General features: G+C 34.9%; 1 protein-coding gene and 2 long non-coding RNA genes across 3 annotated transcripts in view; 2 read left to right on the top strand and 1 right to left on the bottom strand.

Moving 5' to 3' along the window:
* The window catches only part of LOC144979897 (DNA polymerase epsilon subunit 2-like), a 35,278-nt gene extending 12,115 nt beyond the window's left edge, over window positions 1–23,163 (bottom strand). The window contains exons 1-13 of the mRNA XM_078927159.1: window positions 23,137–23,163; window positions 22,396–22,496; window positions 17,736–17,836; window positions 14,938–15,013; window positions 12,854–12,931; window positions 11,373–11,466; window positions 9,515–9,589; window positions 8,060–8,143; window positions 7,558–7,614; window positions 7,144–7,265; window positions 3,004–3,145; window positions 1,265–1,385; window positions 757–871 (exon numbers count right to left, since the gene is read on the bottom strand). Of these exons, the coding sequence (XP_078783285.1) occupies window positions 757–871; window positions 1,265–1,385; window positions 3,004–3,145; window positions 7,144–7,265; window positions 7,558–7,614; window positions 8,060–8,143; window positions 9,515–9,589; window positions 11,373–11,466; window positions 12,854–12,931; window positions 14,938–15,013; window positions 17,736–17,836; window positions 22,396–22,460 (1,130 nt within the window). The 5' untranslated portion in view covers window positions 22,461–22,496; window positions 23,137–23,163. The remainder of the gene's footprint in view (window positions 1–756; window positions 872–1,264; window positions 1,386–3,003; window positions 3,146–7,143; window positions 7,266–7,557; window positions 7,615–8,059; window positions 8,144–9,514; window positions 9,590–11,372; window positions 11,467–12,853; window positions 12,932–14,937; window positions 15,014–17,735; window positions 17,837–22,395; window positions 22,497–23,136) is intronic.
* Window positions 8,057–11,681, top strand: LOC144979904 (uncharacterized). The gene is made up of 3 exons (XR_013646794.1): window positions 8,057–8,184; window positions 10,602–10,693; window positions 11,645–11,681. It is a non-coding gene; the product is annotated as an uncharacterized LOC144979904 (long non-coding RNA).
* A 65-nt stretch (window positions 23,164–23,228) lies between the features above and the next one.
* LOC144979882 (uncharacterized) overlaps window positions 23,229–25,095 on the top strand; it is an 8,779-nt gene continuing 6,912 nt past the window's right edge. Inside the window, exon 1 of the long non-coding RNA XR_013646786.1 lies at window positions 23,229–23,786. This is a non-coding gene — a long non-coding RNA (uncharacterized LOC144979882). The remainder of the gene's footprint in view (window positions 23,787–25,095) is intronic.

The raw sequence follows: 25,095 nt of genomic DNA, 5'->3' as shown, positions 1-25,095 counted from the left end.
ATATGCCATTCCATGAGAACTTCGTCTTCAGGATTCACACCTCAACACGAGACTTTCCTGTAATGTTGAAGTATATCACAGCATAGGTGGACATACATAACCTAGTGATCCTTGTCTACAGGGTGTGAGAATAGAAGGTAGATGTTGAGTGATGTCAAAGGATGTGATCAAAGGTGGCGGATGGTTGTGTAAAATCAAAATCCCTGTGAGCTGGGCAACATGACCGTACATGTGGGTATGTGTGATTTGAGTAGGAGGAGCCTACTTGACACTTTGCTGATGACCAATTGCTGCACAATTAAAATTGTTCTTTGTCAATAGCCAACTGGAAGTGGACAATTGTAAGAAGCTGATTGGATGCTACACAGGGAGAAAGCTGAGAAACTGCTGGAGAGGTTGGAGCAAATGACAGTTTAATTGATATTTATTTTGGGCAGTGTTATTAAATGTTAAATTATACAGAAAATTTTTCACTTAGACAAATTTTATTAGCAGGCACCACATCATAGGGCGTTTAGGCAAAACGGGCACTACGCCGGCAGCATTTAGGTGATCACCACTGTATTTGAAAATAGTAAAAAAACTGTCAAGTGTCTCCATTAGGATTCAAACCCTTAACCTCTGATAATAATATCCAATATTGAGTAACTGATGATAATGATAACATCTTGCCCTGCATAATGTTGTGGATACAAAAATAAAAGGACAGAAAAACAAATATTTGTGGAGATGGAATAACACATAATTATGACCAACCTCGGCAGGATTGTAGAGTGACCAGGGTCATTTGGGCCTGGTACAAAGATAAGCTGTGATGATTTTACAATATTTGGAAATTCTGACAGAAGGTTGGCAAGTTGTTTGAAACATTCTGTCAATGAGAAGGGTTGGAACATAACTGACATATCAAAGCAAATTTTTTGAGAAAAAAAATTATTTTAAAAAAAAGAAAAAGAAAAAGACGCTCTACCCTGGAATATAAAAGCATAAATTCAAAATTTAAAGACTTCAATTTGACACCATTTTTTCAGCAGGGAAATTAAAAACTAAAGGTGGCTTTGTGAGTCACGTTATAATGTAAAATTTTTTTTTATTGATGCTGTTTTCACATATTATATGTCACCTTTACTCGCTTTATTATCTTTACAATTTTCAGTTAAATAATAAGCATCATATTTCCTTACAAATGAGTTTTTATAATATAATATATAATACATATAATAATTTGGAAACCAACATATAGGCAGGAATATAACCAACAAACCTTTCAAGGATTCAGCATGGCTTAAAACTTTGGGAGCAGATATGAAATTTCCACAGAAAATGATGGCAAAAGGAGGAGATTTTGAGAATCCATCAAAAAATACCCTTAATCTTTCCATGACCTGTGTGTAAGTAGGAGGAATAAGGCAAGCATACCATTTAAAAAAAGTTAGATCACAACTTTAAAAGGTTAATGTATTACAGTCTAATAATAATAATAATAATAATAATAATAATAATAATAATAATAATAATAATAATAAATAATAATATAATAATAATAATAATAATAATAATAATAATAATAATAAATAAACATATAATAATACAGTGGTGATTGCCTAAATACCCAGTGGTTCAGAAGCAGAAAAAACGGGAAACTGTAGGAAATGGGAAAATAAAGCAAAATGAATTGATGTGAACATCGTATTTTCAGAAATTCACATAACTCAATGTGGTTCATTCCACGAACTGGCAATGCAGAACCAAATTTTCATTTAATTCAGTGCAAGTCGCCTACCTTTTTCACTAGCAACTTACAGCATCCTTCACTGCCTATAGCCAGGTTATTATTCATATGTATAATATGCCTTACCTAAAAACATAATGCTTGGGACTTTTGCTATCAGTGTCACTCACCTTATCATTGGCCATACTCAACAGTGCTTTACTTTGTAACAAGCTGATACACCGTACTGCTCAGCCACCAGCAATGCGCAAAAAGGCTGTCCTACACGTTGGATGAATTTTTTCTTTCTTTTACTTTTAAGTGTGCAAGGTGAATTTTCTTTTTTATTTTGTTATTTTTCTTTGAATCACCAAAGTTGAATTCAAAGTGGACAATTAAGTGAAATCTAATTTGCAAAACTGGTGGTTAGGACAAAGAGAATTAATTCTGTGTCACTCATACGGAGGGTTTTCAGGCAAAACATACAAGTACGTGATCAACATTGTTATAATAATAATAATAATAATATTAATAATAATAATAATAATAATAATAATAATAATAATAATAATAATAATAATAACAACAACAACGATAATGATAATAACAATAAAATTAAATAATAATATTAATAGAATAATATTTAAAATAGTTCAACAATCCCAATTAAACTCATGATTTATTTTACTTTTTGTACAGAAATGTCTTATGAAATGTCTAAAAATAACCAGGTTAAATCATCAAAATAAATCAAGTATCCCAATGTATTTGCCAGACAAATACTACAAGGTCGAAAGGATGATTCTAAGTCTTAAAGCCTTTGTTTTGATCGATGTGTCACTCATATTAATTCAATTGTTTTCAGATAATAAAAGCATGGAGTAAAATTAATGAAATTATGTAATTGATAATGATTTGAACTAAAGAAAAAAAAGCCGCCTTGTTTCACTGAAATTGTAAAATGATGACAAAAAGTTAGGATTGAGATGTGATGAGAACTACTCCAGTTGTGATGAAATAGAGAGATAAACTGACACATGGTGTTTTCAATAGCAATATATGGAAATTGAGGAGCAAGTACTGGTGCTACATCAAAATCTGAGATGGTTGCATGTCCAAATAGTAATCAGGAGGTCTGATGTTTGATTACAAATTGAAGGAAGCTTTTTTTTCCTTTATCTGTCACTGTATCTGATATCTTAGTTAATTTTCTATTAGAATATGAAAAACTGAAGGTTTTCTCAGTGTTAAGAATGCTCAATAGTTTAGATTTACCCTTCCAAACAACTTACTTGTTTATTATCAAGCCAAACATCAGACAGCAAAGCAAACATAGCATCTGTTTTATCTTTCTCTACTTGTTCTAGATGCATAGATGTTTTCACTTGAAGTCTTGAGGGGCCTCCAAAAAAATTTATATTACCGAAGTAAGATCTGGATTTGAGCAAAAATGATGATAAAAATTTCCAAAGAATCTCAACCAGAAAACACACAAATTTTTCAGCAATAACTGAAGTGCAATCGTTCCAATTAACCAATTCCACAAAAGGCCTCCATAATTGGAACAATCTATCAGGACTACACACATGTATATTACAGTGGCTATATATTAAGGAATTAAGAGCATATTTGATTGTCTAATATATTGTCTTCCATTTTTTTTACAATATTTAACATTACATATGTGTAGTCATAATGGGAGATGAAAGATAAGTAACCTTTTCTTATGACCACAAATCTGTAGTCTTATGCATAGCTGCCAACTTTTCAAAAATAAAATAAGGAACGCCCATTTGGTCCGGGATGAGGGGACGACGTACGCCCCCCCCCCCTCCCCTTTCATCGAATCGCAACATATAAATGTCAGCCTTTTTAATTACTACAACTAACACCAACAAATTTAAGATGACAGAGGCTAGTCCAAATGTTGTTAAATTATCCGGTTTAGTTCCAGCTCATTTGAATCGTTATGAAATGACACTTTCCACAATGAGATCAAAATTTCAGAACAGACAAAATAAAGAAAGAATTCAACTGCCTTAACTTTGATAAGGACCAATACACAAGAAGCACAATTGTAAAATAAATGAAATAACTTAGGATGTTTAGAAAAGCATAACTGTGTCACTTGAGAGGGCGTTATGGGTAAAAAATTAGGGAGATTGGCTTAAAAGTAGGAAATTGCATATATATTTTCTTTCATGCAACATAGTGGTCTTTAAGTAGTACACTATAATAGTAGTTATAGTAAAATGAACCTCTATATATTGGAGAATTCCTACCTCTTTACTTTGACAAGATAAACACACCTAAAATTGGAGTATACTAATTCTCTTGAACCTAAACCGTTACAAAAGCTTGCTTGAAAAAAATAAAATAATAATAATCAGATCAAAATGTTAGCTTTAAAGAGATTGAACTTATATTTCATAAATTAATAAAGGGAAATAATCATTGCAATGTTTAATCTATATAAACAATTGATTCTCTTATTGAACGCCTTCCAATCAAAGAAGTTGATTTAATTCTATTCTTAATTAAAATAATATTTGTAACAAATAGTGAATGTATCAATAAGGTCTGAGAACACTAAAAGTATATTCGAGGCTAATATGCATAATTTATGCAAATCTCCAATACATTATGAAAAGTTTTTAGTGAAAAACAGGCGTCATATATACAACTGGAATTTTTTTAATTGTTGAAAACCATTTACCACAGAGAGGAATAATTTAAATTAAAGAGCTACACAGGAATGGAGAATATGCTGTGCTGATTTAAACCATCTCTGACTGGACACCAATAATAATAATAGCAATAACAGTAGTAGAAATAGTAATAATAATAATTCATTAGGCTTACATGCCTTGTTTACCACAAATTAGTCAAAAATTGCAGAAATGGTCAAACGGGCAGACTGTAACATATTATTTTTACTAAATAAAAGGGAATGAGTAGTGATAGACTGTTGTTAATTACGGACTTGTCTCTTCATTTGAAGATAAGGGAACACTCATTTTGTTCATTTCAATAAGTATCGAACAGAGGAATATAGCTTGACTTTTAGTTGTAGAGTACATTGCTCTCACCGACAGTAGGACATGATACCTGGCGAGTAGGGGTCAAAGATTCCATAAAATGACCAAATATAATCATTTGTAATTCATTTGCGTTATAATCTTTAACTATTGTTATGTACTATATTATTTTGTTGATATTTTATTTTTATACACATATGATTTCTGTTTCTATGGGATATATTTACGTCAAATTACAATGAGAACAAAAGACTTCACATTTCAAATACTCATAAGTACACATAGACTAAAGTGAATCAAGAAATAACACATTTAGATAAAAACTACCCCCTCTAAATTCACACTTAATACAGGGATAATACTGAACTTTTCACCCTACAAATCTTCAGGGCGATTTTTCTGAGACTCATGCAATGTGGTTTTGATTAATATCTTGCCAGTTCAAATTCCCCATCAACCAGTAGAATAACAAGTCTATTCACAGTGCTGACCACTGTTATCATTCTACAATCTGAGAAAGTCATCAAGCAATAGTCACGGTACTTCAAGCTGTAATAATACGATGCAGACAATATTGTATACACAGTTCTGTCATACTCTGGGGAAAAAAAAGCCATTTTAACCAGAACACTCGTCCTTCAAATATTGATCAACTAAAAGACCCTCATCTTGTCAAAAACTCTCAAACCTGGGACTTCCTTGCAGTTCTAAGTTTGAGAGTTTTAGATAAGATGGTCTCAGGTTTTAGAGCTTTTGACAAGATGAGGGTCATATTATTCGACTGATCTTTGAAGAACGAGTTTTCTGGCCAAAATTTAACTATTTCTCCAGAGTACAGAAGAGTTGAAGAGATGTAAACATTAAGAATCACCATGGGATTGAGATCCATTTATATCCTATAGTATTATAATATTTATCATGTGTGGCCAACTTTCATGACCAACCCAGTTTATATGGACATTTTTCACTCTCTGATTTTAGCTAGTTTTTATCTTAATGTGAGGATATTTTTAATGTGGTGGAGTAGGGTGAACTGGGGATAGTGACATTGTGGTTGACGGTTCATTAATTCTATCATCAGAGGTAGATGATGCTGGCGGTGGTGATGGCAACAACATACATGATGCTGGTGGTTTAGGGACAGTAGTAGTGCTGGTGCTGCTGAAAATTATGGTGATGATGTCGACGGGACTAATGCTTGTTGTGACGACTGCAGCCGTATCCGGAAAAAAATCAACATATTAAATTCTTGCCCGAAAACTTGTCCTTTAAATATCGATCAATTAAAATGACCCTGTTCAATCCTGCCCAGGTTTGAGAGTTTTTAATACGATGATGGTCAAATTAATCGATCGATATAAGAACACGTTTTCTGGCCAAAATTTTTTCAATGTGGTTTTTAAAAAGTACAGCAGTGTGATCGTGTTGTTGACGATTGGTGTAGTGTATGGATTAAAGCGGCAGTGGTGATGGTGACAACAGTAGTAGTAGTAGTAGTAGTGATAGAGGCAAGGGGATTGGGGGTGGTGATGGTGATGATACTAGTTGTACCGGAGACATGGGGGTGGTCACGATAAAGACGACAATGGGCATCAACAACACAATGAGGTTAAATGATTGGGAACACCACATTGTGAATTTAAAGTATATTATTAGAACTAATTTATGTCCTTCAATCTTCATTTGATAATGACTGATGTCAATAACTCTCTACTATATTAGAACAATTATATTCATGGCATCACCACTTAAAACCTATTACAATCGCTGTCTTCAAACTAACTCATAATGAAGTTTATTATTTCAAGTAATCATACTGCAATGTTTAAGCAAATCGGCGATGTTGAACATTTCAAGGTAATCAAATTAAAAATTACGTATACCAATCACTGGCACCCAGTCGAGCCATTCTACGAAATTAAACTATGCGTTATAATAATCACATGACCTAGTAATTTTAACAGTTAATGGAGCTGTGATTGGAGTTTACAATTCTAGATCTGTTGGTATATTAGATGACATGTAACAGTGGAGAGAAAATGAGGAAAAATAACAATGATAGGTCACTTGTTACGTTTGTTCCACAGCAGTGACTTAAACCTCGCTGACCCCTGGTCTGGCACTGTACGGCGTGATGAATCACGCAGGTAGCATGAAAACTAAAAGGAATGATAAGTGGTAAAATGAATAACTGTGATCGGTATATTTTATTTTATGATAACTGTAAATAAAATATTTCTTACAACATGTGCTGAAGTTCTTATACTGTTCCAAACAACCGGCATGCATTCCGAATATACAGTAGACACACACAAATGCACACATAATAAATAACATCAATTAAGAAATTCAAAACTTTCAAAGAGGCCAACAATGAAAATTCTTAAACCAAACCTTGTGTTTTCTGCTTTCTCAGGAGGTGGCAATCCAAATGCATCAACATGAAACATGCTCTCTTCATACCAGCCTTCAGCTAAAACAAAGGAATTTTCTGTAAACAGCCCAGGTTGAAAGTTGTATAAACAGTTAAGGACAAATAATTTAGCTATACCCTTTCAAAAAAAGAAGGTAATAAATGACTTGTGAATTCAGTTTCATAACTACACTAAAATTATTGAATGGGAATGACAAAATTAAGTTACTCATATTTCTTAATATTCTTTTTAGTAGAGAAAATAAACTAAGTATGGCATTAATCCATCATGTAGTGCATTCTTCACATCATTAATTGATGGAAACCATAGGACAATTTATTTATCCTTGACCTTTTGTGACATTTTTATTTCTTTTTTTCTTTGAGAAGGATATTGCATTGGCAAAATCTAAAGCAACACTTCCAGATGGATCTTCCAAATACCACTTGCCCTGTAAAAATAAGGTTAAAGAAAAAACAAAATAAATCATTGCAACCAATCAAAAATTTAAGAGCCATACTATTCTTAAATCAAATGCATGCATGGTATTAAAGAAAAAAAATCAAAATAAATCAACGAGCTTAATAATATAAAAATCAAACATATGTCCATTTAGAGAAAAGAATGATCTTTATTTTCATACATAATTCAATATAGTTCAAGAAAGCAAAGATAGAAAAAAATTTAAGGTGAAGTTAGGCAAAAATGTGAAATTTCGGCTCGTTTTTCATTGTTTATCTGATGTAATGAAGTTAGCACATATTGCTTAGTTGACTGGATATTAACATAGGGAGAAAAAATAAATAGGCATCACCAATTCTTTCGTTGTTTCCTTCATTTCTTATATATCTTCTTCTTTTTTTTTTTTTGTATTTCCTCTAAAATGCAGCACTCACCTCTTTTAGCTGTACAAGCATCCCAAGTACAAGAACTCCCTGAAGTTTGGCAGTGCTTCCAACAAGATACTCAACGGGCTTTAACTGATGAATAAAACAGGCACAGATTTAATTCAATATGTCAGGTAAAACTAAAAAAGGTGTAGAGTATAACATTCCAAATACTAGACCCAATAGTTATGTTATCATTTAGAATTACAAGTTGAAAATATTTTGGTTCAAATCCTACTGCTATTTTAATTTAATCACTCAATCTATGGATCATAAACACTCTTAACAAAACAAAAAAAAATATTTTTTAAAAATTCAATTGTCACACAATGCCGAATGCCTTATCTCATCCCCGAACTGGTCAGAATAGTCATAAAGAAACAAGTTTCCACTGCAGTAAAAAAAATTGTTGAGAAAATATTGATCAAATTCCAGTATTTAAGTAGTTTGTGGGTCAATAAAATGCTACACATAAACCCATATCAACATTTAATCTGATTCAGACTTGGATATACTGGGGAAAGTGGTCTCAGGGAACAGAATTATCTAATTTGAATGGAAGGAGAAAGAAATAATTTCAACTTTTATTTTAGGATTCCGACATCCCTTTGACACTTTGAAGTAATTTCAGCACCAGGAAGATGATCAAAAGATTGTAGATCTGCACTCATAAGCGCCCCAGGAAAAGGAAAACACAAAAGTTTAATGTGTTCAAGATTACCTTAAAGCTAAACATAGACACCAGCACAGATCACTGCCAAAAGGTACACGCTCAAGTGCAACATGACACACATATCAATAATTAAAATCTATAGAAATAATTAATAGGAAGATGAGAAAAAATCCATATCAGGAAAAAAAGAAAAGTACGTTTGACTATTTACCCCAGCTATACATCAATAAAAAGCTGTATAGAAAAGGAAATCAGATAAGAGGAGGATAAATGACAAAGAGTGACATCTCTGACCCACCATGAGTGTTCAAAAGGTCTCATCCCAAAATACAGAATAAATGTTTAAAAAAAAAAAAAATGCAAATAAATGTAACTTTCACTACATTAACTATGAAAGGTGTGCAGGATGCAGTAGCTTACAAAATTCAATTTATTAAAAATTTGATTAAGAAGAATATCAAAGAAATAAGGCTCAACCTCTTTTTAAAAAAAAACAAAAAAAACCAAGCCAAACTCTAAATATGCCTTAGGGTCACCAATTGATGCCGAAGCAAAGTGAGTAGCTCGATTTGACAACATTCTATCTTTCTAAAACTTCATTTTAAATAATATATTATTTTTCACTTCAAAAATGAATTATCATTAGGTTATACTCGTTTAACTTGAACTTGTATCTGTTCATACTATCAACATTGAGACACTGGAATGGTCTCACACCTCCAATGAAAGAAGAATACTGAAGTTTTTTTATCTTTGTTTTTTGTTTAGCAATCATGCAAATTAATGTTTACCTGAAATTTATTGCTGTTTGTACTTGGATCTGCTCCAAGTGCTGGTGGTGTAAATAGCTGATGGCGAAGTGTTCTCTGAAAAAAATGAACATCAACATGAAAAAGATGCGCACAAATTCAAATCTACAAGGATTCTTGTTTACTTCAATCAAATTTTGGATAAATACAAAGAGTTGCAGATCTTTTGATAGTGACAGCTATAAAAAATTTCTTGAAGGAAAACAACAGAGGTGGAAGAAAGTACTAATATATATTAATATAATTAATGGCAAGAGACTGACTCTTCATTCCAAATTACAATTTTGAATACCATGGATATAATAATAATCGACCTGCTTTGAGACTGACCTTGAATGAGAAGACATTAAAATATTTTTAAAAACACTAAAAAACCTATCGATGCAGATGGGGAACTGGCAAGTTGCAAAAAAAAATTTTTTAAATGAGACAAATGCATTGTTATACATTAATTCATTTTCATAGTCTATTTGGTTAACAAGCAGGTTAATCTAGCTACATAATTGGGAGAATGTGAATAATGAAATGAATTTCGGAGATACTTTAACACTTGATCCTCGTTAGATAACATGTTAAAGAGGAAACACATATAAAAGGTTTACTTTTAGTCATTTCTTTATTTAAAGAGATATCTTCTAATGATCAACGTGTCTCTGAAAGTCAATAATTGGAAAAAGACTACAGAGTAACACATGTTTATCGAATAAGCATTCGACATATTCACATGTTCAATGAACCAGGGCAGAATTCCCAAATTCTGTCCTTCATTGGTAAATTTTTCACGGAATCCACGAATAATTCCAATGGACGAATCTGAGGCAATTGCTCTTGGGGGGGGGGGGGAGAGAGAGAGAGAGAGAGAGAGAGAGAGAGAGAGAGAGAGAGAGAGCGAGCAAGTTGCTTTGTGCCACAGCCTTCGTGAATCTATAGCCTGATACTGACAAAATTAATGTGTCATAAAACAGGACAACAATCAAGAAAGTTAATTACTAGAAGTGATATTCAACAGCTTAATCAATTGTATCAATTATTCCCTTGAGCACCATTAACAACTCACTTTTCATTTCAGGTTTGTGATTAGTGTCTTGTCATGTGACATATTTTTGGTCTGTATCATCATAAGTACTTGCCTGTCACCTGAAGTAACCAAACCCACATATTGTGAGTATTTATCATATTTTGTTACTGATGAAGGAAAGGTATTGCACACCTTACAAAATTTCAATCGCCTGTGTTACAATTAAGAGTGATGTTCAGGATCTGTATAACTAATTGCTGCAGTCTCAGGCTGATGTTATGTGTTTAGGTAAAATACTCACAACATCCACCAGTCAAATTTAACATACCAAAACACAAAACTGTGTGTAACCTTTTAGGTTTATAGTCTGATTGACATAATTTAGTGAAAATTAATCCCTAATAAGCTATGTAAAAATAATAACAAAGAGTTCAGTGACGTCAACTTCATTCCTTTTATAAGTAAACGTTTATGAAGGTTATGGTTGTGCAGGCGAGTGGCTCCCACCTCCATTCTTCCCGCTATCCCCACATCCTCTCATGCCATCAACCACTGTGTTTAATAACATGGTGGTGTGTGTTTTGCCTGTCTAAACGAGTGCATATCACTATATTGGCATCAATCTACGAGACCTGGATGTACAAACATTTAGATCATATCTATAAAGTAGGCTACATCACAGTTTTGTCCCTTATCTTACAGCCATGATCACGTATTCGACAAACGTTTCCTTCTGTCCCTTGTAGTTTGACGAATGCATGTTGCACTGTATATTCCAAAATTTAAGATTTTAAAATTCTTTTTTGCCAATAGGATAATTACCTGTTGTAAGATGGTATATCGATCTAGAAACAAGCTTGCTTTGTCTAGTGGTTTACCATGGAGCAGAGGAGATTCTTTGCCAAGACTTGAATCACTGGTTTAAATTAAACCAAAAACAGACGTGAGGTATAGTAAATTTGAAATCTATCTAAATACACAGATCTTACATATAACATTAAATTTTGATTTTGCCTTAATACTTTCAGGTACAACATATATTTTGCATTCTTTGAATAAGTCTTTAAAAATATGCTTATTTATATTTTTTCTAGAATATGGATGATTCTCAACACACCTTATAATGTGACATCAATGAGTGGGCAGTTTCGCTGGTGGAATGAATTCAAGGGCAGAATTTATCACTGGGTTGCCAATTCAGGAGGTAACAATTTACTGATTTTTTAACGCACACACATATTATATACCATACACTTTCTGAGCTCCAGTAAAAAGACATTATATACTACTTTTTTTCTGTTTAGCGATAATTGGAAAAACTACTGAGCATTTATAACATACTGAATTCCATAAATATACGGAAAATAGGCAATCTTGTATCACTTTGAAAAGCATTGTCTTGCTATATTTGATGTATGGTTTTTGGTGTCTATGTTTGATTTTTGATATTCTTATTAACAACATTATGAAAAATTCTCATCTGTATAAATACAGTTTGATGAAAGAATCTAAATTTCAAGGGGGAAAAAGTTGAATTTGGCCAACTTTTACTTTATCGGAAGAAGAGTAGAGAACTTAAACCACAAATCATGAGACTAGAGAAATATTACTTTGTACTCATCAACCAAATCGCTAAACATATGTTACAATGAATGACATAATCAGTTGGATGGTGAAAAGGTTTGAACTGAGATATTGCCAAGTTTAGTTAGGTCAATTTTGATCAAAAATGAGTTCTTGTCATAAATGATTAAATCAACCCTTTTTGTACATCTTCTCACTCACTCACTCACTCACTCAATCCCATGACCGGGGACTTGCGTGAAGCAGAAGTTACAGTCTTCCTCCATGCCTGCCTATTGCTAGCACTATGTACATCTTCGGGAAATACCAAAGCTTAATTTCACTTCTAAATATTTTTTACAGCTAGTCAAGTTGAAAAAGTATGAAATTTGAGAAAAGTTGCGGGATACCTTTCTCATACATCTGACCAAAACTTCATGAAAAATCACCCGATTTACTTCAATTAAGGATTAAAATGCTCTGGGGACCATATACTTTCAGAAACTGCAAAAAAATGTAATCCAAAGTTTTCACCTTCCAACTGATTATGTCCAGCACTGACACATATTCATTATTGTTTGATTTAACAAAAGCTGAGACATGGGAATCACTGTCTTTAACACAACAAAATAGTAGCTAGATCAGAGAAGCTGAAAGAGAAGTGGACAATTTACTTATACTTATATTTTTTTTCTAATTTTTAAAATGCTATTCATTATAATGTGGAAAAATATATAAACCTGATAAACTTTTTCCTGTCTTTAACATAGGTATAACGAGGTACAGAAAATGCATCAATGACATTGAAGATGGACTCACTGAAAACGAAAGAAAATTTCACGAAATATCAAAATGAAGAAGCATCCTACATAAACATCTCTTTAATGTATTTTCATGTAGAAGAATATCTAAAATAATTGTATTTTCATATACCCCAATCTAAAACAAGAGCAAAATTCTTGTTCAAGTTGCATCAATTCAATAAGTATTATGATATCCTCATTTTGTTCTATAAATTTATTTTCAAATATAGCACAGATTATTAGATGGTTGACATTTCACTGTGGTACGAAACGTTCCAGCTTTGTCATCGTTAAAAAGATATACACTGAGATAAATCCACTGTGAGAATTAATTATTACAGTCCACTCCACTTGTAGCGAAGTCGGTTGTAGCGATCTTCGGAAGTAACAATCTTTTTTCTGTAGAACAGGCACCCATGTAACACAAACTCAATAAAATACAAACGGTTGTAATGACTTCGCTACATCCGTCGTGATGGTTATAGTGATGCGTATTCTTATCCCCGACCATAATACTTTATAGTAAAAATATAACGGTTGTAACGATGTCACGAGCGGCACGGAGAAACACACTCTCCTCACTGCTTCTCTCACTTCGCCAAGCGCCTGTGTCAATACAACACATAAAATACACTTTGTGTGTGTAACGTACCACTGATATAATATGTGCTGCTTGTCTTGCGTGTTGCGTCAGATTAGAGCGAAACGAATTCTCACTCTACTCTTTTACTAGATATATACCTCTCTCACTTCTCCAAGTGCCTTTGTGTGCTGTAGTCTAGAGTACAGTGTATTAAGTGTTTTGCCTCAACCACAGACTACAACTACAACTCGACTTAACAATGGCGACAGGAGGAAAACGTGTTGTGCTTTCTTTGAAGAGATATATGTGTTTGTCCCTTTGTCTTGTTCTTGTGCAGTGTTAATAAAGATGTCTCAAATGTGGCACCATCCTGGCATGGGGTTTCACATACAGATATCGTTCCGTTTATTTGAATAAATTAATAAAAAATGTAATAAAGAATTTTTTTTAAAATACAAAAAACAAAAACAAAAAAAAAAACAAAAAAAAACCAAAAAAGTTTTACAAAATAAAAAAAAACAAAAAAACACACACACACACACACAAAAAAAATAAAATAAAATAGAAACAAACAAAAAAACCTAATATTTGTCTACAGTGGTCACGATGAATTTTTGTCAAGATAAGGGCAGTAACTCAATACAACGAAGTAGAATAGTCAGAATTATTTCCCTTGAATTTTCTTCCAACAGCTGTAGCGAACTTCGGATGTAGCGATCTTTTTTCTGGTCCCCCGACGACATCGCTACAAGCATAGTCGACTGTATTATAAATTAATGACATATTAAAAATAAATGAAAAAAATACTACTCACATAGATATAGATAGATAGATAGATAGATAGATAGATAGATAGATAGGTAGGTAGGTAGATAGATAGATAGATAGATAGATAGAGAGAGAGAGAGAGAGAGAGAGAGAGAGAGAGAGAGAGAGAGAGAGAGAGAGAGAGAGAGAGAAGAGAGAAGTGAAAAAGAGGAATGTTGTGAAAAAGAATGTGATAGGAGAGAACAGGTCCGTATACAAAGTATTGAAGGAGGAGAGAAAGGACAGAGTGAGTAGGAGAGAAAGGACAGAGTGAGTAAAGTTCTTGGATATGTATAAATTTGTAATCACTGATTGAATCAGTGATCAAGTCAATGCATTAAAAACATTATGTTGCCTGTTGTTTAAACTGTAGTAAAGGATGTTTGTGAAAGTTGTGAAGTAACTTTGTTGTGATTATTGATTAATCATAAGATTCAAACATTTCAATGCATACCATATTTGTTCGAGCAATGAAAATCACTTAAATTTCCATAATGTGGACAATATATTATTATTATTATCATCATTATTATTATTATTACAATAGCAGACAGATCCAACGATTAAAAAAAAAATTATATCAGGGGGACTATTTAATCAACAGAAAATAAAGAGAAATGAAAAAACATACCTGTCATCAACATGCTCTGATTTACATTCATTAATTGCTGATTCACATGCAGCTTTATTCACCATGGAAGATGACACTGTTTGAAAAACGATTCAATAAAAAAAAAACATTAACAAACCAATGCATCGTAAATCATATGTCATACTACCAATGTTAGAAATGAAACCTCAAGAATTCAACCCTTGCCATTGCCAGCGCTTAGCCCACACCTCAACCCCATGGAGTAAGTTTAGAACTGTACAATGTACTCCAAGTTAGTAATGTCCATGGTATTTTTGATGCTTTAATCGACACCTGGAATTATTTATCTCATGAGCACACAGTTGATGAGAAAGCGATGTCAAGCTGTGCTGGAAGCAAATGGTGATCACAGCCAGTATCAAAACAAGTGATAGTAAACCACGTTTATCTGGCTTGTATCAACTTTTATTGGGTTTAGTTAATTACTCTACTGTTAAAATACCCTTCAGCTAATGGGTTTTATTTTTTTTGGCCATAGGTGTGCTTTTTTCACTTTGAAATTCAATGACATATTTGATAAAAGATGTTCTTGTGCCATTTGACACATTTTAAAGACAAGGGTGAATTCCAAGCAACAACTCCAATAGCTGCTGACTGCTTTAACTATAGATTTCTTATTTTTCTAATAACTTTTTTTATCAATTTCTAGTAGTGATTTATTCAAAGTTGTTCAAGTTATACTTTATTGAATGTTTTAGCATAATGAATAAAGCAAATAGACACCTCTTTTTTTTTCTTCTGACTCATATTCTTTAAAAGTTTGTTTCTGTTTAGAAACTTAAACTTTACATCTCCTTTTAGCTGAAATATTGGAAGAAAAAGATAAGCACTTCATTGCCATGGTAATCAAATTGTCATGAATTGAGTCTTGTTTACCCCCATGAGTAAGATTTTCTCGGATCACCTCCACACACAATAGCTCCAAGGCAAAATGAGGTTTTAAAGAAGAAGAAGAAGAAGAAGAAGAAGAAGAAGAAGAAGAAGAAGAAGAAGAAGAAGAAGAAGAAGAAGAAGAAGAAGAAGAAGAAGAAGAAGAAGAAGAAAAGGAGAAGAAGGAGGGAGTAGAGTGGAGGAAGAAGATAATGGAATCTTAAATACTGAGAAGTATTTAAGTATTTATGGACAACATGATGTAAAAAGATGTCTAAATACAATCACATGGATAAATCTGGTTGTGAGAGGAAGCCAAAAGATGCCTCTTGTTGCCTTCTTGCATCCTCTCAAAACTTCATCTCCAAGGGTCATATCCAGTGAGGTGATTATCTCTTTGAGACCAGTAGGGTGTCAAGGGTCTTTGTGGACATGGAGGACCTTGCTTTAGTTAAGTTTTTTCTTACAACACTGAAAATTCACTCCGAATCTACATTGCTATGAGGAATACAAAGCACTGCTAACAATAATTTGCAAAGATTAGGAAACAGCAGTCTGTTGTCAATGTCACTCCTCAAAGCAGAAATTTTCATTAACTTGACATCAATCCTTGTTTCTTTTTTCAATTTCAGGGGTGAATGAAAAGGACTGAAAAAATCCTTAAACTCATCTCTGAGGAGAGTATATTCATCACACAGGGTCAATGCCTTGAACTTTGAAGAAAAGAAGGTCAATGCGCTAAATTCCCACTCTTCCCTTTTCCTGATGTTAAGGTCAGCAGCTTGTGTCATGATGTCTGATTTGAGGGGGAAGCTGGTCTTCACATAATCCAGAGCTTTGATGAAGAAACCCCTTGCATTATTAAAGACGTCTGCTCTGCTCTTGCTATTAAGATTTTTCAACAAATCATTTGCAAAACTCCCTAGACCTAGATCTTTGTCCAAAAGCTGATTCTTTTCCCAAAGTATAATCAACTTTCAGAATGTCACTTTCACACTCCTTGATGAATGAATGCCTTATTAATCTTGTTAAGCTGTCCCTGAAAAATTGCCCGATGTTGTAGAAAAACAATTGCTTTAAAATTATTTTTTTTTTCTTTTCCCCAAAATTGAAATCCGGGACTATCCTGGACAATCAGGCAGGTTGGCAGGTCTGGACTATTGAAATACCACTGTAAGCATCCGAGTAACAATTGAAACCAGAAAATTACGCAAGCGCATGGAATGAGGAGACAATGTCATTTTTTTGTCAATTGAATTGATGGAATAAACCCAACAAAACAATTTTTCTTCTCTATTTGTACTCCATAATCCAGAAATGCTTGTTTCCAGATCCGAACATTTACTTTGGGAACAAGCTAGTACAATATTATAGAGGATTCATTTCTATAATCTGAACATGACATTTACCGATACCGTCTGTCTGCCTACTCTTGTTCAATTCAATAAATGAACAATTAAAGTATAATCTGATTTAAAACTCTTTGTCACATCCTATTATGGTCAGATATGTCATTGGCAGACAGCCCTGAATCATTGTGGTGATGCAGTCTGCATGGGAAATGGGTGTCAATCAGAGTGACTGGTCAGTCTACACTAGACGATAGGCACCAAACCAACCCCTGCACTTGGTTTTGATGTCAATGGGCATACAAAGGCTATTGTTTCCAATTAAGATAAAGGTAAGGTTTCATGTAATGAAAAAAAAAAGCAATCCAAACAAACAAAACTACACACAGAATATGTCACTTTAGGGGCTGATTCCACTCTCTGAATGTCTCTGTAATCAGGACGAAATGCTGGGACTGTAATACACTCATTTGTCTCAGACGTTAATACAACTGACATAGAGCAAGAGATTGGCAATATTACCTTTTAATAATTATTCAATATAAAACAAGTACTTACATGTCTGCTTTTGAATGATTTCAATAATCTTGTCCAGCCAGTGCTCTCTGTCAGTGGTTGGAATAGGAGTTAAAACCTCCACAAGTAAGCGACTTGCATCGCTGTAAAATCAAAAGTTATAAAACTAAAATTCTACAATCTCCCAACTTCTAGTAATGGAAGGGATAAAAGCACAGCAGTCTATCAGACCTGTCTACTTGAAGATCTAAAAATTCTGTATTTTTGGGAGATAAAAATTATAGTTCTTGGTTCCCTTACAATTTACCCTCAAAAGGATTGTTTGTTTTGTTTTTAAGGGTTTTACGGCGCTTGCAACAAATTTAGGTTATATCAGTGCCAGTAAAAAGGAAGAAAATGGGATAGTAAAAAGTTCCAGAATTACAATTAAAGCACCCAAGAGAAAGTATGACAAAGGGGAACTTAGAACTAATAGGGATCAGATGTAGATTCCAAGAGCATACCACCAATGTCCTTAATTTGAGATCACCTATAAGTCTCATCTGGGCACAAGCACAAGAACCAACAAAGAGGAATACACTTGAATGCTTACATTATACATTCAAAATAACAACTGTAATAATACATAACAGAGAGATGATTTACAAGGAAAAAAATATCATCTCCCAAAACAATAACTATGCATCTGACTGTTTCGCTCCCATCCAGGACTCCAGCCAGGGCCATGACAAAACCAAGTAATCTCATTCCAAGACAAAGACAGAAAGCATATTGGAAAACAGATATAAGGGGATAGAAGACACAGTAAGTGTCTCCCTGCCCGCTATCAAAAGGATTAAATAACACTTCAAAATCCTTGAAATTATAAAGTCTTACATCAACTTTCATAAAAATAAGTTTTAATGACATAGGAAAGCTGATAAAGTTCTGACATTGGAGATAAAATTTCGCAATTCTACGAAATTTTCGTCAGGTCTGGTCTATGCAGAGCTGCCAAATAGAGCTGTGTTGGGAAATGCTTAGCTTTATAAAGGTATCGCAAGCAACAGCTCATGTTGTTGGGAGAACATCGAAGAGGTTTGCTTTGCAGCCACGACACAAAATAAAGTAAATCTCGCTCCAAAACAGAAAAAAAAAAGGAAATGAATATCTCACTCAGAAACAGAACAAATAATGAGGCAACAAAAAAGTGCATACTAAATAAATAATCAAATAAATAGATAAATCTCCTCATTCAGAAAGCAATCAAATGATCAGAGAGAAAAAGTAATATAATTATAATAATTTAAAAACTATTTCTCAGAAACAAAATAATCAAGGCAAAAAAAGGAGAAAATAAAAGAGAAAAACTAGTAAAGAAACAACAAATAAGAGACAAAAAAATATCCTTATTAATAAATAAATAAATAAATAAATAAGCAAAACAATCTTGCTTAGAAACATGGAACAAATGATCAAAGAGAAAAAAAATAAATTAATTAAAAATTTTTTTAAAATATAAGGTATTCTTGCTCAGCAACACAAAATAAATATTCAAAGCCAAGACCAGACCAAACCAAAAAAAAAAAAAAGAGAAAAGAAAAGAAAAGACTATCTCACTAAAAAACAGAACAATTCACCATATTAAATGAAGGAGAAAGAGAGAGAAAGAGATAGATAGATAGAGATACAGTGCAGCACGAGAATCTTGAACACATGTAAATTCCGTTTTAATCCCTCTATTTTTATTGTACTGGCAACATGAAAATATCAAACACCATTGGAGGCTAACACGGAAATCTCGAACAAAATGGACATTAACTCTTAGCTTTTGTTGATAAAACTCTTTCGGAGTGACTATTCGTCAGTACTGACCCCCAGACGCTAGCATCTGGGGGTCAGTACTGACGAACAGGCACCAGCGTCTGGGGGTCAGCACTGACTAATAGGTACTGGTATCTATTGGTCAGTTCTGGCGCCTGTACTGACGGTGCCAAAATTATGGAAAAATGCCATTTTTTGAAATAACTTGTTCTACAACAAATAAATCCACATTTCCTGTCCCATACTAGTCGCAAGGAAGTCCCTTGGTTTCACCTTTTTTTATCGGTTTACGTGAGATTTGTTTAATAAATTTATCAATTAATTAAACAAATGATATTGTTCAATCCTGAGAAAAATACCAAATTTGATGTTGAAACGCCAAACTGGCAACCTTATATTTCGGTTCCTCCAACGTGCATGCTCACTGATGCGTGACGCACAGAGCAGCGGCGGGTGATCGAACTCGGTACCTTTCGGGTACGAAGCAAAGACCGTAGCGCTGAGCCACGCTGCCCTCCCCCCCCCCCCCAAAAAATGGAATTATCTATTCGTTATCAGGTTTCTCCTCCTTTCCGTTATTATTATTAATATTATTTTGCATGACAAAAAACAAAAACAAAACAAATACATTTTTTTAAAGACCTCATCAATAGAATGGACAATGTATTATAAAAGAATCGTAACAAGAAATATTATATTATAACACGTTTCCTCTATTTTTCTTTAATTTAAGCAATAACAAAAATATACGGAAAAAAAAAGAAAAACAAAAACACATACACACAAAGACAACATAAAATAAAAAAGAATCGTATGGTGGCTTGAAACAACGACAGTCATACCGTTGCCCCAACGGCATCTAGCATCTAACCGTAGCCATCGTTATGTTATAGCCTGATACTGAAATCCAAAAGGACCGGCAGACGTCATTATTTGGTTTTTGCACCGGTTAGTGAGTTGTTAGTAGAGCTCAAGGAAACAAGTTATTTCGTTGGTTGAACTACTGAATACGACTCACGATTTGTTTTCTTTTATGGCAAAAGACTGGCAGTTTGACGTCATTTTTTGGTAAGTATCAGGCCATAACTTTAGGAAGGCCACGATCTAACGCGTTAGACATCAAATTTATCTAAGTGACCAAGTGTTGCTAAGTGTCATCGGATAAGTTGGCCTTGAAAGCCTGGGATTTTAATTGTTTTGTTTTTTTTTTACTTTAGGAAGTGACGAATAAGTGCGAAGAGGTCTTTGTCTGCACTGACGAACAGGCCCGATGTTCGTCAGTGCTGATTAATGGGGGGCGGTGGCACAGACCGAAGAGAGGCTGTCTGTGGGCGGCGGCACCTGTTGTTCAATACTGACCAATAACACCAGGTTATTGGTCAGTGCTGACCCCCAGGCGCTGGCGCCTGTTCGTCAGCACTGACACGCAGGTACTAGCGTCTGGGGGTCAGTACTGACCAATAGCCCTAGCCAAATTCTTTTGCCTTATGTTTATATTGAACAGAAACAAAAACAGCCATCATTCTCTTCTCTATGATATGTGGCCTTACATTTAAATAATTTAAACTAATGCATGCTTAACACATTAACTAATACTATTAGTTAATGTGTTAAGCCTGAGTATGTGTGTGTGTTTGTGTGTGTGCAGGGAGTGTCTGTGAAGCATGTTTGATCAGTGTCTGATTCTGATGCATGTGACGCCTCACTCTAATATGTACCAGTACTAGCGAGGCAATGATGACATGAGATTGTTACTGCAATTTAAAATCAAAGAAGTGATTATGGGTGGGGAAGATTGGGTGAGTATAGAGCATTATTCTATGTTATTGAATGAAACAAGGCACATTTAAAGCTACACCTCATTATAAGGGGACCTCAACGAATCAACTCACGTTTGCCCCCCCCCCCCCCTTACATTTTTTCTTCTTCTCTTTGTAAAATACCCAACACAGGAATCTCAAACAAACAGGCCCGATCCCAACTTGTTTGAGATTTTCATCCTGCGCTGTAGATATATATATATATATATATATATATATATATATATATATATATATATATAGAGAGAGAGAGAGAGAGAGAGAGAGAGAGAGAGAGAGAGAGAGAGAGAGAGAGAGAAGAGAGAGAGAGAGAGAGAGAGAGAAAGAGAGAGAGAGAGAGAAAGAGAGAGAGAGAAAGAGAGAGAGAGAGAGAGAGCGAGTGAGAGAGAGGGAGAGAGTGTGATAGTGATAGAATGAGAGAGAGAGAGAGAGAGAGAGAGAGAGAGAGAGAGAGAGAGAGGGAGAGCACCACCCATCCCAACCCCACCACTGGCAATGAAACAATTTTCAAAATGATTTGACAACTTTCAAAATTTAGTGAGACTGTCTACAACTACATGAGTCTACATGTCTATGTTTAATATTAATATCTAGAGTTAGAGATTAGATTGCGATTAATTATTAATGATCTCATCAGGGAAAGTGCGGCTATGTGGTCTAGTGGTATGACACTTGCTTTCGGATCGAAAGGTCCTGGGTTCGAGCCTCGCGCTCGGCCCATAGTTGAGTCCTTGGAAAAGGCTCTTTACTCACATTATCTCACCGTACTCAGGTGTAAAATGAGTACCTGGCCGGTAACAGCGTTGTCTTTGTCCAAAAAATTGTAATATCGCCTAACAGGCGTTCTGTCCCGTCCTACATGTTAAATGTTGCTGTTGACCAGGGACACCTTATAAAGCGCTTTGAGCACGTTTAGTGGATATTGCGCTATATAAAAGCTCAATTTAATTTAATCAGGAGGTGTCTGTGCGACAGCCTTTGCCACCTGAGAGCCTGAGCTGGTTTGGTTCATTTGTGTCATGATATCTTTACTTTACTTGATACAAATATATTTATCTCAATAATTCATATTAGACTACCTTCGTAATGTTAAACCATGCATTTTAAATGCTGAAATGATGTCTGACTTTATCTCCGATGCCATTTTTCGTTATTGCCGCGAAAAGGCGAAAACTATTGACTATTGTCGAGCGGAAGTCTCGATGATACCTCAAGTCATCGGCACCAACACTCAAAACTTCCCGAACTCGATGACCAAGGAAAAGTCGGGAATTCCCGAGAAGTAGCACTTCAACTGAGCTTTGGATGGCTTTTTTGTATTAAAACTTAAATACATTAAATAAATTCACTTTGTATAATAATAAAACATTGATACCTATAACCATTTTGATCTATTTACGACGTTTTGTTTTGTTAGCTGTTTAAAATATGATATAACGTCAATACCCAATACCAATGACTAGGTATTGAATGAAAGCACCGATGACTAGAGCGATGCTCGAGACTTTTTTGAGTCTCGAGACTCAAAAAAGCATCGAGACGCAAAAAAGTCTCGAGCTTCGCTGGAATCATCGCCGACGAGAGAGGGGTGAACAATGCAGATAGTATACATTGTTAGTAACGCGTGCGTCGCTCGCGCAGTATAGTCTCGAGACTCGGGACTCGGGACTCAATACGAGAAGCATCGACGACCAAGATTCTCGAGACGAGAAAAGCATCGAGAACTAAGTGGAGGTCGGGAAGTTCTCGGTCGTCGATGACCTGACTTCTCAAAACCTAAAGCATCGATAACCTTTTGGTGACCGGATGCCCTCCCCTACTATTGATATAAATAAAGTGGAAAGTCTACTACTTTCGATTTCTCTCAAAAGGATAAGTTAGTTTTAGCAGTTTTTTAAACTATAACTTTAATATTCATACGCGATACTATTATTTGTTTTTGTGAAAATTATTGAATCTTGGTTCTAGACTGATATTATATCAAAAATTTTAAAAGCTTTACTTTTGTTTTATTCCAAAATATCGCCTAAGTTTGAGGACAAAGATCTTTGGAGAATTATAACTTTGGCTAACTACTTTACAATGGGTGTTGGTTGCTGTGGGAAACTATCAAGGCGTGAAAAGGAGTGAAAAGGCATTTGATTTAGTTGGAGAGACTGCACGAAAAAAAGTCACATTTATCCACAATTTGTGCAGTTACTTTTATATCAGTGGTGAAGAATGTCTGCCCCAGCAGAGGAATTACGTCTTGGTGAAGAAAGAGAGACATGGTGCGCTGTAGAGCGTATGAAGGAAGAGGCTTGGTGCAGAAAGCAGAGAGGACACATCCAACGGTATAAGGACGAAATGGACAGTAATGTCTTTTGTGTGAATTGTGATCCCCATGAAGACGCAAAGAAAGCTCAAAGATGCTCCTTTAACCCAGATAAACCAACGCACAGACAGCAACGTCATTTTCCCAAAATTGACAGTGAGTTTACATTTAACATTTTTGTGATTGATATAAAAATGTTATTCGAGAGCAGCTAAGCAAATGTCTAGAATTAAAATGGTTTAGTCCCAGGTTCACCCTCCAATAGTGTCCATATCCAGTGCCTCGTGTTCACTCCCCAGTGATGTACACCTCTCATAGCCCTAGGTTCATTTCTCACTGCTGTCCATATCCCATAGCATCGGGTTCATTCCCATTGATTTTCACCTCCCATAGTCCTGGGTTCACTCCCCACTCGTGTCCATATCCTGTGGTCCCAAGTGGTGTCCACCTCTCATAGCCATGGGTTCACTCTCCACTGATGTCCTTATCCCTCAACCCTGGGTTTAATCCCCACTGATCTTCACCTCCCATGCACCCGGGTTCACTCCCCAGTGTTGTCTACCTCTCATAGCCCATGTTCACTTTCCAATGGTTCTTATAGCCTTGGTCTCACTCCCCACTGGTGTCCACCTCTCATAGTCCCATATTCACTTCCCACTGGTGTCCATATCCAGTGGTCCTGAGTTACCAACTTTCCAGTGGTGTCCACCTCTCATAGCCCCAGGATCACCCCCCACTGATTTCTACCTCATATAGTCCCAGAGTTCACTCCCAATACGCTTCAACAGTTGTAACGTCACTTCCAACGTAATGACGCATGGTAACTTAGTAACTGGCTCTAAACTATCGGAACAATGGCGGACGCCCCCCCTTATGAAATATTTCTCCAACAAGCATAAAAGCGTATCCAGAGGGAAAAAAACATCATAAATCTGATCATGTTTTGACTTTTACACATTCTGATCACAAGACATATGGAAAGTTCTAGTCAGCATGAAGAATAAAAAGTACCGATTTTCTTTGTTTAGAACCACAATGGCCGCCGTTGCTGGGCGACGTGACATCAGACTATTGAATCCAATTGGTGTCCATATTTTGTGGTACCTTGTTCACTCCCCAGCCTATAGTTCCAGATTCACTCCCTACTGGTGTCCACCTCCCATAGTCCTGGATACACTCCCCAATGGTGTCCATCTCAAAAAGTAGGTACAGTAAAAACCAGTTATAAATAATGTTCTTAAGTAATATTGGAACACCACGGTTTTGTTCGTTGTATACCTGGAACTGCTCACCATTTCACCTACCCCTCAAATTGTATTTGAATCCCACCTTCCATCAGAAATATGCAGACGATATTAATTTCGTCACTTGAAAAGAGCTCAACGTAAAAGTCGAAACAGAAACATTAGAGAAACACAATCTTTTCATAAACGCCGATAAAACCGACATTACAAAACTTGACAAA

The sequence above is a fragment of the Berghia stephanieae genome, chromosome 1, assembly GCF_034508935.2.
Source record: "Berghia stephanieae isolate SIO BIC M18660-M18661 chromosome 1, UCSD_Bste_1.3, whole genome shotgun sequence".
NCBI lineage: Eukaryota > Metazoa > Mollusca > Gastropoda > Nudibranchia > Aeolidiidae > Berghia > Berghia stephanieae.
The sequence above is the reverse complement of the archived record's forward strand: the minus strand, read 5'-3'. Positions and strand labels throughout refer to the sequence as shown.